Raw genomic sequence first — 12,368 nt, forward strand, 5'->3', positions numbered from 1 at the left:
TAATGAGAGGCGTAGATAGAGTCGATAGCCAGAGACTATTTCCCAGGGCAGAAATGGCTAACACGAGGGGTCATAGTTTTAAGCTGGTTGGAGGAAAGTATAGAGGGGATGTCAGAGGCGGGTTCTTTACACAGAGAGTTGTGAGAGCATGGAATGCGTTGCCAGCAGCAGTTGTGGAGGCAGGGTCATTGGGGACATTTAAGAGACTCCTGGACATGCATATGGTCACAGAAATTTGAGGGTGCATACATGAGGATCAGTGGTCGGCACAACATCGTAGGCTAAAGGGCCTGTTCTGTGCTGTACTGTTCTATGTTCTATGTTCTACCCAGCAACAGAGAAGGTTAGGGCTGGGTTTGTTGTTTAGTTTCCAAATCTAAGTTGATGTCAAGTGGTCTGTCTGGTTTCTTTCTTTAGACATTGCAATGCTTTTGATACAATTGAATAACTTGCTGGGCCATTTCAGCAGGCAGTTAAGAGTCAGCCACATGACCTGAATGCCAGACCAGGTGAGGATGGCAGATTTCCTTCCCTAAAAGGCCATATCTCCTTAAATGTCACCTGGGGATCTGGATTACTATGTAGTGTCTTTACTACTACGTCACCATCTCCCCAGCTAATGCTAATGGAATTCCAGCTTTCATCAGTCTAACTACAGAACTTCCTACAGGTTTGGTATGAAGAATAGAGGCAAGGGCTGTTTTCTAAATGGGGAGAAAAGTCAGAAGTCTGAAATGTGAAGAGACTTGGGAGTTCTACAGCCTTAGAGTAAAGGCAAGACCCTTTAGAATGGAGATAAGGTGAAACTTCTTCAGCCAGAGAGTGGGGAATCTATGGAATTCACTGTCACAGAAGGCTGTGGAGGCCAGGTCATTGAGTGTATTTAAAACAGAGATAGATAGGTTCTTGATTGTCAAGGGGATCAAGGGTTACAGAGAGAAAGTGGGAGAATGGGGTCAAGAAACTTATCAAACATGATTGAATGGTGGTGCAAATTCGATGGGCTGAATGGTTACAATTCTGCACCTATGTCTTATGGGCTAGGATACAAGGGCTTGGGAGATATGCATCAGCTATATAAAGCACCCCACAGTACCAAAGAGCAGTTACAGACACCTCAATTTAAGAAGGATGCATTGGTCTTGGATGGAGAGAAGCACGGGTTTACCACAACATCATCTGCATTAGAGTTAAGTTACGAGGAAGGATTACACACACTAGGCTGTACTCATGTAACTGACAAATATGAGGGGCCATCTGGTCAATGTTTTCAAGAGTTGGGATGCCATGTTAAGATTGTACAGGACATTGCTGAGGCCACTTTTGAAGTAACGTGCTCAGTTTTAGTTGGCCTGTTACAGGAATGATATTGTTAGATTGGAGCAAGCTCAGAAAAGGTTTACTAGGATGTTGCTGGGAATGGAGGGTTTGAGTTATGAGGAGAGGCTGGGGCTTTCTTCAGTGGACCGTGGGACATTGAAGGGTGACCGTACAGAGGTTTATAAAATCATGAGGCCCATAGATAAGGTGAATAAGCAAAGGTCTTTTCCCTAGGGTGGGGTTGTTCAAACCAAGGGGGCATATTTTTAAGGTGAGAGGAGAAAGATTTAAAATGGACCTGAGGGGCAACTTTTTTCACACAGAAGGTGGTTCGTATATGGACTGACCTGCCAGAGGAAATGGTCAATGCGGGTACAGTTACAACATTTAAAAGATAATTAGATAGATACATAATAGAAAAGGCTTAGAATGATATAGGCCAAATACAGCCAAGTGGGACGGTATGGATGAATTGGACCGTAGATTCGTTTTCTGTGCTGTATAACTAACTCGACAAGAAAGTAATGGGAACAGATAGGGTAGACAGACGTGAACTATTTCTGCTAGTTGAAGCACCTAAGGAATAGGACATAGTTTAAAAATGACATCACGACGTTTCAGGGGTGAAGTTAAGAAACACACAAAAGGCGGTACAAATGTTTTTAATGACAAGTGGTAAACAATCTCAGATCAATCATTAGTTTTAAATTATAAGACTTTTATTTGAAATATTAAGCAATATATGGCAAGGGTGGGCATATCATGTACCTGTCAAGATAGGATTGAACACAGGACAGGCTCAAGCAGCTCACTGGCGTAAACTTGTTCCAATGTGTTGATGACAGCTGCACTCCCCAGACCTGTATAGAGAGGATCTAACTCCGTACCCATACTGTTTGGATTCTGACCATATGAACACACAGATCCAGCTTCACACAATTAGCATGTTAGGTTAATAAGCATTGGTTCCACCAGTAAAATAGTCTCTGGAGATATTGTGCTCACAACAAGAAACTCTCAGCTGCACTGCATGCAGCTTCTCAGTGGGGTTAACAAGGCACATAAAATAGCTGAGGACTGACAAAGTTGCAACCTCACTTGGTTTTAAAGTAACAGGTATGCAGTACAAAGTAGACAAGCAGGAGGCTGAAAGAACACAGCAAGGTCAGCAACATCAGGAGGTGGAGAAGTCATCGCTTTGGTTAGAATCCTTCTTCAGAAATGGAAGTGGGGTGGGGGAGCTGCTGGTAAAGAGGTGAGAGGGTTTTTAGGCGGGGAGAGGGGCGAAATGGTGAAGGACTGATAGGTGAACACAGGTGGTCGATATGACCTGGTTGGTCAATGGGAGGAATGAATTTGGGGTTACCAGCTGGAAGGAAGGGTCAGTAAGTGACATGGAAGGAAGGAGGCAGGGCTGGAAAGGGAATTGGAGCATGGATGGGAAAGCTATTTGAAATTGGAGAACTCCATGCTGAGTCATCTGGGATACAGGCTGCCCAGGCAGAAGATATGGGGTTGTTCCTCCAATTTGTGGTCTGATTCACTGCAGCAAAGGATGGACATGTCGGAGAGGGAGTGGGAACGGGAATTTAAATGGGTGCAACAGGAACAACACCTTATCTTCTTCCCGGGCAGTCTGCAGCCCGGAGGACTCAACACTGAGTTCTCCAATTTCAAATAACCTTCCCAACCTTCCATTCCACCTACCAACCCTTCCTTCCAGCTACTAACCAGATTAATTCCTCCCACCAACCAACCAAGTCATACCCACTACCTGTATTCACCTGTCACTACCAAACCAATTCTAACCTCTCCCCACCCAAAACCCGCCCTCCCTCTTTACCTGCAGCTCCCCCGACCCCACTTCTGTTCCTGAAGAAGGGTTGTAACAGAAATGTTGACTTCTCCATCTCCTGATGCTGCCTGGCTTCCTGTGTTCTTCCAGCCTCCTGCTGGTCTCCTGTGAATTCGAGCATCTGCAGTTTTTTTTTGTCTGGAAGCATGCAGCACAGTGTACAATGAGAAGAGTCTATTACTTCCTGTCTCAGTCACACAAGCCATATTCAAATTTCACACCTCTGTTTCAAGCTCATTACCTTCAAATGGCCTTTGCAAGTTTTACAGCAGGCCACATACAACTGTACTTTTAACGAATTAACAAAGTCAGCGGCCCCTCACATTGCACCTCAGTGAGAGCAGAGCGCTAATCTCCCAACGCTGCATAGACCATAGGCAAAGGAGGCAGCCATTGGGTGCTTGAAACTCATGACGACTCTCGGACCTAGTCTTCCATTCAAATTCATTTTCTGAAAGGTCAACTTCATCAAATGCCCATCCAATTTTATTTTGAAATCATTCATCATCTCTGCTTCCACCACCGTCAGCCAGTGAGTTCTAGATGCTCTCAGTTCGGATGAAGAGAGAAAAGTGAGTCATTGGGTTGTAAATATATAGTGACCATTCGATGGCATTAGTTTGAAGTAATAGAAGGAGAAACTGTTCACAGTGATAGGAGGGCTACTCACTGGATGACACAAAATTTACGGTAAGTGGCAAAAGAACAGAAGCGAGATGAGAAGAATTTTAAGTCATAGTTATCATCGAGAATGCACTCCATGGATGAGAGAGCTGAATTCAATAATAACTGTGCAAAGGGAATTGAATAAACATGAATTGGAAACATTTGAGGATTCAGGTATCGTGCTGTTTATTGTCCACCTTGACCTCCTCCTGAGAAGGCGATAGTGGCCTTCTTGAAACATGGCACTGCATGTTGTGAAGATACAGGAACAGATATTTTTCCCTTTCTCTCTCTCTCTCTACACCTCGTGATTTTGAGCACCTCTATAAAATCTCCTCTTAACCTTCACTTCTGTAAGAAAAACAGTCATAGTATTTCCACTCTTTGTAACTGAAATCCCTCATCCCAGAATTACTTTTCGTTAATCTTTTCTGCACGCTTTCTACCACTTTCACATCCTCCCTATATGGTAGTACCCAATTACGTGCATTATTTGAGGCCAAACTGGTGTTTTACAAGGATTCACCATAACAGATTTGCTTTTGTACTCTGTACCTCTATTTATAAAGACCAAGGAATTCCTAAACTTTATAGCCAAATTCTTAACCTGCCATGCTACCTTCAAAGATCGGTGAGCACTAAGCCTCAGGTCTATCTGTTGCTGCAATCCTGTGCTCTTCATTTTATATTGCCTCTCCTTTGTATTTTCTGCTAACATGCATCACATCAAACTTCCCTGCATTAAATTTCATCAACACATGGCTAACTATTCCACCAGCCAAAGTCCATTTGACGTTTATCAGTATCCTCATTGCACTTTTTCCTAGTTTTTGTGCCATGCTTGAAACTGCTGAGTAAATCAAAAGGTCCTTTTTTTTAATTTTAATAGCAATGCTAGTCAGCTGATTGAAGCAGGAGTTAGAGATGATGAACCGCAGAGAGACCTTTGCTGTTAAAAGTCAACTGATTGGGTGCTGTACAGACTGGGTAGAGCGAAGCTGGCGCAACAAGCAAGGTTTTGTTTCAGGGATTCAAAGTAGAATGGGCCAGAAATGTACAGAATAAATCAGCATCAGAAAGAAAATGAATTGTTCTTTCTCAGCTGGAGGTCTCTCACCACACACATTTTCCTTTCAGATATCTTGCAGCATACGGCAAGTTCCCTCTCCATCTGTCCCTCCGTAACCAGCAGTCCTTGCAAAACAAATTGGCCCAAATGTTCCACTGTGCAACACAACGCTTCACCCGCTGATGTGTTACCAATGCAATAGTTGAAAATTGATACAGGGGAATGACATGTTCGAGAAGCCAGGTTTGTCTCACAGTACAACCATCTCACCAAACATTGCAGCAAGCTGGGCCAGACTGGTCTCTGCATGGAGCTGAGGCAACAGATGGCTACATTCGTTTTCAGACACACTTAACTAGCATGTTTTATGTGGATACTCCTCATTACTGGCACACAACGATTTGCTTGGTATTTATACGTGCCAATTGTGTGGAATTCTGTTTGTTCCACTCTCCTCGTATCTGTTGGAATAGACTGCACAGAAGGTCATTTCCACTCTTGCTGGGTAGCAGGGCAACTGGTCAGCGAACATCCCAAATAATTTCCTTTACCACAGACGGACAAGTTATCGCTCATTATTATAACTTCTCCATCATATCTGAGAGTTTGCTTTCCTTATGAGGACAGAGAAAAGCCTTCACAACAATAAACATTACAGCAAGAAGGCAGGCGAATGGGATTGAGAAACATATCAGTCATGATCAAATGGCGAAGCAGACTTGAAAAGGCTGAATGGCCTAATTTTGTTCCAATATCTTATGGCTTGTAGTCTTATGTAAACTTTCAGCTCTGATCTTGCTCAAGAATTTTATACTTGTCCTCTAGTTCTTTGCTCATAATTCTTGTTAAGTAGCTGATAAACACATTTGCATCCTTTGGAAAAAAAAAAGGTTCAAATGTTTCAGTGTTGGAAACCCTCTACGGCCCAGACCAGACGGGGAAAAAAAATCTCTTCCAATGTTTCTGACCAATATTACAAACGAGGATTCTGCAAAACTCACTCATTGCAGGGAATCTTAGCGACATCAGAAGCCCTGTCTCCTGAAAGTGGTCAGGATCCCCTTACTAATCAAAAGTGAGGACTGCAGATGCTGGAAACCAGAGCTTAGATTAGAGTGGTGCTGGAAAAGCACAGCAGGCCAGGCAGCATCCGAGGAGCAGGAAAAAAAGTCGACATTTCGGACAAAAGCCCTTCATCAGGAATGAAGCCCTTAATCAAGAACCTGTCTATTTCTGTCTTAAAAACACTCAATGACTTGCCTCCACAGCCTTCAGTGGAAATGAGTTGCACTAATTCATCACTCTCTGTGGCTGAAGCAATAGACCCTCCCTGATGGTTTAATTTTTGGCAATGGGCAACTTCAAGAGGGACTGGATCAAAATTTACTGAGAATGAGATTCAGGAATTGCAGAAATATCATACTTCTTGGTATTTAATAAAATAAGAGCCCCTTAAAATAGGAAGGAGACAAGATTAAATAGGTCAACAGTGAGCTGTGGATAAGTACCTCAAGATCACGTCAATGGTTTCATGATAAAGTTTGTTTGAAGAGTTCGTGGTCATTATCACTTCATACTTTGCTTTTAGATTGCAGCTCTGCAAAGTTTAAGAGATTTGTGTCCCTCTATTTTGAATAGAAAACTCAAAAATACACCTTCTTGACAATCCTGATAGGTCTGCCATTAGGCACAAGACAGATAAGCTTTGTGGTCATCTCACCAATATCTTAGTAAGACCAATGATTAATTACAATATGGATTATAAATTCAACACACCTCTCAACACAGCTAGGTCAAGGATAGGGAAGAAAATCAGCTTAGTTTCTGAATTTCTGATTTTCAGAAGGATCATGAACATGTGGATATGGCTGGTAGGTGCTGGCTCAACCCAAGATTAGGTGCACCTTTGATGCTCATGTACTGTAACTTTTTTAGACATACCAACAGGAATGTGGCATCTTGAAAAAGACACCAGTGATAGCAGCTCAACGAGAAACAATACATTCAGAAGATGAAAGCAATGTGATATTCAATCTTATTAACTACATCTGAAGGAACACTGGCCCCACAAACTTTAAACCAAGGTAACAATGTTGCTAACTGCCAAAGGAACACTGATCTTGCAAACTAAAATAACACCATAACAACTAAATAATAGAATTGTATGAGGCATCTCGACTGACCATGTCTTGCTGCCTTTTGACTGTCTTTATCCCTTTTAAAAGTGCCATCGTTTTGACTTTCTTCCCCCAAAGTTCCCAAACAATGCAACAGCATATAAAACAGTAATTGCTGTCCTGGAATTGGAGGAAATCACCTCTAACATCTAAAATACCTCAAAATAAAAAGAGCAGCTTTTACAACCACAATTTTTTTCCTGCCTCCATCTTGGATTACCCAAAATATTGCGTGCAATTCTGCTCTCCTTCCTATTGGAAGGATGTTGTGAAACTTGGAAGGGTTCAGAAAAGCTTTACAAGGGTGTGCCAGGGTGGAGAATTTGAACTATAGGGAGAGGTTGAACAGACTGGGCTGTTTTCTCTGGAGCGTCAGAGGCTGAGGGTGACCTTACAGAGGTTTATAAAATTATGAGGGGCATGGATAGGATAAGTTGACAAGATCTTTTCCCTGTGGTGGTGGAGTCCAGAATGAGAGGGCATAGGTTTAGAGTGAGAGGGGAAAGATATAAAAGGGACTTAAGCAGCAACTTTTTTAGATTAGATTGAGGCAGCAGTGCTAACCACTGTGCCACCGTGCCACCTAGGGTGGTACATGTATGCAATGAGCTGCCAGAGGAAGTGGTGGAGGCTAGTACAATTAGCATTCAAAAGCATCTGGATGAATATATGAATAGGAAGGATTTAGAGGGATATGGGCCAAGTGTTGGTGAACGGGACTAGATTAGATTAGGATATCTGGTCGGCATGGACAATTTAGACTGAAGGGTCCATTTCCATGCTGTACATTTCTATGGTTCTATGACTGACCCTCACTTTCACACCCTAAATTATTTTAAATAAACCTTTTCACAATAAAGCTAGCAGCCAAAAGCCAATCAGGGCTCATCTCTGCAGGGGTTCCTCACTTCATGCCACTCCAGAGCAGAGATCTCTTTGACCCTACAAGCCAGTGCCACCAGGTTCCCTAAGCACACAACTCACCCATCCTGCGTCCTGTAGACTGCACAGCAGTCCGCGGTCAGTCCCCTCATCATCAGAGCTTTCTTCAGGCTGTCTCTCACAGTCACCCCACACCGCGCTGGGACCTGGGAAAAGGCAAAAGGGATTAAGCACAGCACTGGCTGCTGCTACTCTTACAACTATCCTGAGTGCATGGTCTCAACTTCCATTTTAAAATGTCTGTTGACATCACAGTTTCAGCCAAGACTGCACAGTGACAATACATGAAGGCAAATAACTGGGTACTCTCTCTTTTGGATGACCATACAGTTATGGATTATTACAAAGAGTTTCTTGCTTCAACTCAGTTGGAAGACATATCACTCCTACAACTCATTGGCAGACCAGAATGGTTATAGACTGCAAGCAGCCAGTGAGCAAGTGTTCAAAGTTCATTCAAGACTTGAGTTTAAAAATATGTTTGTCACCTCAAGCATAAATGTTGCAGACAGCCATTCATTACATGTCAGCTTACTGAAGTGGGGTTGGCCCACTAGCATATACAGAGCAGAGTGCATGCTTGCTGTGTCAGATGGGCATAGGCCCCAGCTGCAAGTAGCATGGGAACCCAACTTAACTGGGCAAAGAGCTCAGGTTGGTGATCTCAGTGCATGGAAAGTGATGTCTCCTTTTCCCAAAAACTGCAAACTGACGTTTTCTTACTCATGGGATATGGGCATCGCTGACTGGGCCAGCATTCATTACATCAATGGAAATAGCATTCTACAACAGTCCAGCTTGTCAATAAGCTAAGTGGCACCTTTCCTCTTCAGTCCCCCAAGCCATGGTCCATTTATTAGACTGCAGGTCACAACAGCAATATTGGCAAGCTATGTAAGGGTTTGACCAACTAGCTTTGAGCGTCAGGCCCCAAGTTCAGACCCCACATTACAGATTAAAGACTTGGCATTGGAAAGACCAATAGGGACCACAGGAACAGATGGCTTGTCGGAATGCTGTTGTCCCTTTCATAAAATCGTGCATTTTCATCAAACTGAAACCAAAACAAAACACCTCTTCACCTGCATGGTGGGTCAATATATTGTTAAGAAAATGATTTGGAGTGAAATTTTGTAACAATGACTCAATACTTTCCATCTGTACTCGAAGAAGATATTGAACAACAGGAAAGGAAACCACTAATATCTGTACTCTGTTCATAACCTCATGTTATGGTAAAGCACTTCACCAGTTAATGAGGTACTTCCAATTTTAGTCACTGTTGCAATATCAGGAAGTGCAGCGGACAATTTGAACAGCTATTAAATGCACAATCAGATCATCTGTTTCAATAAACAGGGTACTCTTCTCATCTTCAAACAGTACCACTGAATCTTTTATATCTTTCAAAATGGGGAGATCAAGCCTCAGGTTCGTTTCTAATTTAAAAGACAGCACCTCGTTAGTGCAGTGTTCCTTCAGCTTTTCTTTAATTAATTCATGGGACGTGGGCAAGCATTTGTTGCCCATCCTCAATTCCCCAGAGGGCAGTTAAGAGTCAACAATATTGGAGCCACATGTAGGCCAGCCCAGATAAAGATGGCAGATTTCCTTCCCTAAAGGACATTAATGAACCAGATGGGTTTTTACAACAAATCAGTTACAAAGTCATTGCTAGACTAGTTTTTTTTAATTCCAGATTGTACCGAATTCAAATCTCACCGTCTCCCAAGGTGGGATTTGAAGCAATGTCCCCAGAACATTAGATAGAGTTTAATGACATTACCACTACTCTTCCCTTAATGCACTGGAATGTCAGGCAAGATTGCATGTTTAAACCTCTAGAGGAGGGCCTGAAGCAGCGATTTTCTTACTCGGAGACAAGAGTGATACCAGATGAGCGAAGGTTGATATTGCTGTTTGAGTAAAATACATTGGGGGTGGGGGGGAGAATGCCATGCACCGTCAATGCAACATTCTGAACTCTCAGCACCTCAACAATGGTACATACTTTTGACCCTGACGACCCTTGTACACTGGGGACAACGCAGAGATGAGTCACAAGTCCTAGCCTAGTGCTAGAGGTCCAAGATGCAAGTAAAGACTGGAGATATCAGGAATTCTTGAAAATAGGTGAGGGAATGATTACCCCATGGAGCTCTACACATGGGATTGAATGTTTAAGGTAGATCAATCAGAGCCACTAAGGCAAAGTAAAATTATGACAGCACCACATGCAGACATAAACGGAGATTGCTAAAAGACAAATTAAGGATTGAGAACCTTCACATGAAGAATGATTAATAAGCAGGATAGACTTCAGGTAAGGCAGTACAATCCAAATTACACGGGAATCATTTCAGAATTCAATGCTATAATGTGGAATGGGGTGGGGAGGAGACAAAAGAAAAGGTAGGAAATATTCGATAAATGGAGAAAGACAGGGAATGGAAGGGGAAGATGTAGTAAAGGTGGAGAGAGAATGAGGCAGAGAAGGAGAGGGAAGGAAACAGAGATACAAACACACAGTTAATACTTTCGGTTTGCTCGGTAAATAGTCTTCCTGGGGAGACCAATCGCCAGAAGGTACAGAGGCAAATAGATTGGACAAGGGATTAGAGGGAAGTTGAGGAGAATTTTTTTTTCACTCACAGAATGGCGAGATCATCTGGAACTCATTACTGTATGAAAAGACATAAATCCTCAGAACACCTTTTTACAAATTTACATATACACTAACTGTGGGAACTTAAAAGGCTGGCAGACCAAACTGCAAGATGGGAATACGTTGGATAAAAACATTTTCAACCAGCACAGACACAAAGAGGCTGAATGTCCACAATCTGTGCTCTGAATGTTCTATGCTGCCTGTTGAGGGTTGTGAATACATAGCATGGGCAGAGTCAGTGAAAAACAAAGCTCAGGGTTAGGGGCAATAACCTACAATGAGAACAAAAAATCATAGAACTTAATTAAAAATACACAAGCATTATCACTCTCTTAGGGAGAGATGGTGGCCAAAAACAATGACTTTTTTTATTTAACACTTTTAATACAAGACCTAGAAATAGAAGGAGGGTCGACCATCATGACACACCTTCAACCTCAATGTCACTTCCCCGCACAATCCCCAAAATCCTTTACATCTTTAACATTTAGAAATCCATCAAACTCAGTCTCAAATATACTCTAGACTGAGCCCTTTTGAGGCAGAGAAATCCAAAGATTTACTGCCCACTACATTTTAAAAATTCTCTCATGGGATGTGGGTTTTGTTGGCTGGGCCAGCATTTATTGCTCTCGCCCAGAGAGCAGTTAAGGGTCAGCCATATTGCTGTGGGCCTGGAGTCACATGTGGACCCAACCAGATAAGGTTTTCTTTTCACGACAATTAACAATGACTAAATGGCTGCCATTAAACTGGATATTTTTTTGAAAAATTCAGATTTTTATTAGGTTCACCAGAACCTGGGGTTAATCTGGATTATTAGTCAAAGGACATTGACCACGACACCACTGTCTACCCACAAGTGAAGAAATTCCTCTTTATCTCAGCTTTAAGTGGTCTCCCTCTATTCAGAGACTGTATTCAAGGCTCCACTCTGTTTTCCTAATGCTCTTCACTGCAAAATGGATAATACTGAGTCACATTAGTATGTATTAGGAACCAAATGTTTCGTCAAATAGGTAGGTTTTAAGGATCATCTTCCAGAAGGCAAGAGGGACTGAGGTTCAGAGAGGATGATGAACGAGAAAGTTAAAAGACTGGGAAAATGTCAAAAGGGATTGAAACCCAGAGGGTCAGGTGGTCAGTAGCAAAAATGGTAGATGATCCAATCTGATTAAAAAGGCAAGGGTCTAAACTTCAAATCAATAGTCACAGGCTGTCTCGTGATCTGACAAAAACTGTCACTTTATTCATTATTGAAAAGTGACAGTCAGGTTTGGCAGCGATGAATGGTTTAATTGCAACCTCACCAGCAGAACTGAAGCAGAAAGTGCCACATCCATTTTGTTAGACTGGCTTCTGTAATGTAAAGCCACGACCCACCAATATACGTAGCCTTTTGCAGACCTTCATTTTGCTCCCCAGCTTGTCGCCATCAGATGCGCGGATTCCCGGCTGCTTCTGATCCACCCAGCTGGATTCTCACAACCCCACAATTCACCGCCAACCTCCACACAGCCAAGCCTGATTTCCTCCCTCCAGCCTGATTTCACCCCTTCCAGTGCCTGACTGCCACCACTCCCCAGACTAACCCCTCCGCCAATCCAATGTAACTGGATTTCCCAACCCCAGCCTGACTTCGCACCCCCCAAAAAAACTTCCCCAAGCTTA

The 12,368-nt window shown here is 42.7% G+C and overlaps 1 protein-coding gene across 2 annotated transcripts in view; it reads right to left on the reverse strand.

Annotated features, from left to right (window-relative positions):
• Positions 1 to 12,368, reverse strand: part of braf (B-Raf proto-oncogene, serine/threonine kinase) — a 117,586-nt gene that overhangs the window by 62,982 nt on the left and 42,236 nt on the right. For both annotated transcript variants that reach the window (XM_043708925.1, XM_043708924.1), the window contains exon 4: positions 8,072 to 8,175. In XM_043708925.1, coding sequence (XP_043564860.1) covers positions 8,072 to 8,175 — 104 coding nt within the window. The remainder of the gene's footprint in view (positions 1 to 8,071; positions 8,176 to 12,368) is intronic.

Source organism: Chiloscyllium plagiosum, chromosome 19 (genome assembly GCF_004010195.1).
Source record: "Chiloscyllium plagiosum isolate BGI_BamShark_2017 chromosome 19, ASM401019v2, whole genome shotgun sequence".
NCBI classification, from domain to species: domain Eukaryota; kingdom Metazoa; phylum Chordata; class Chondrichthyes; order Orectolobiformes; family Hemiscylliidae; genus Chiloscyllium; species Chiloscyllium plagiosum.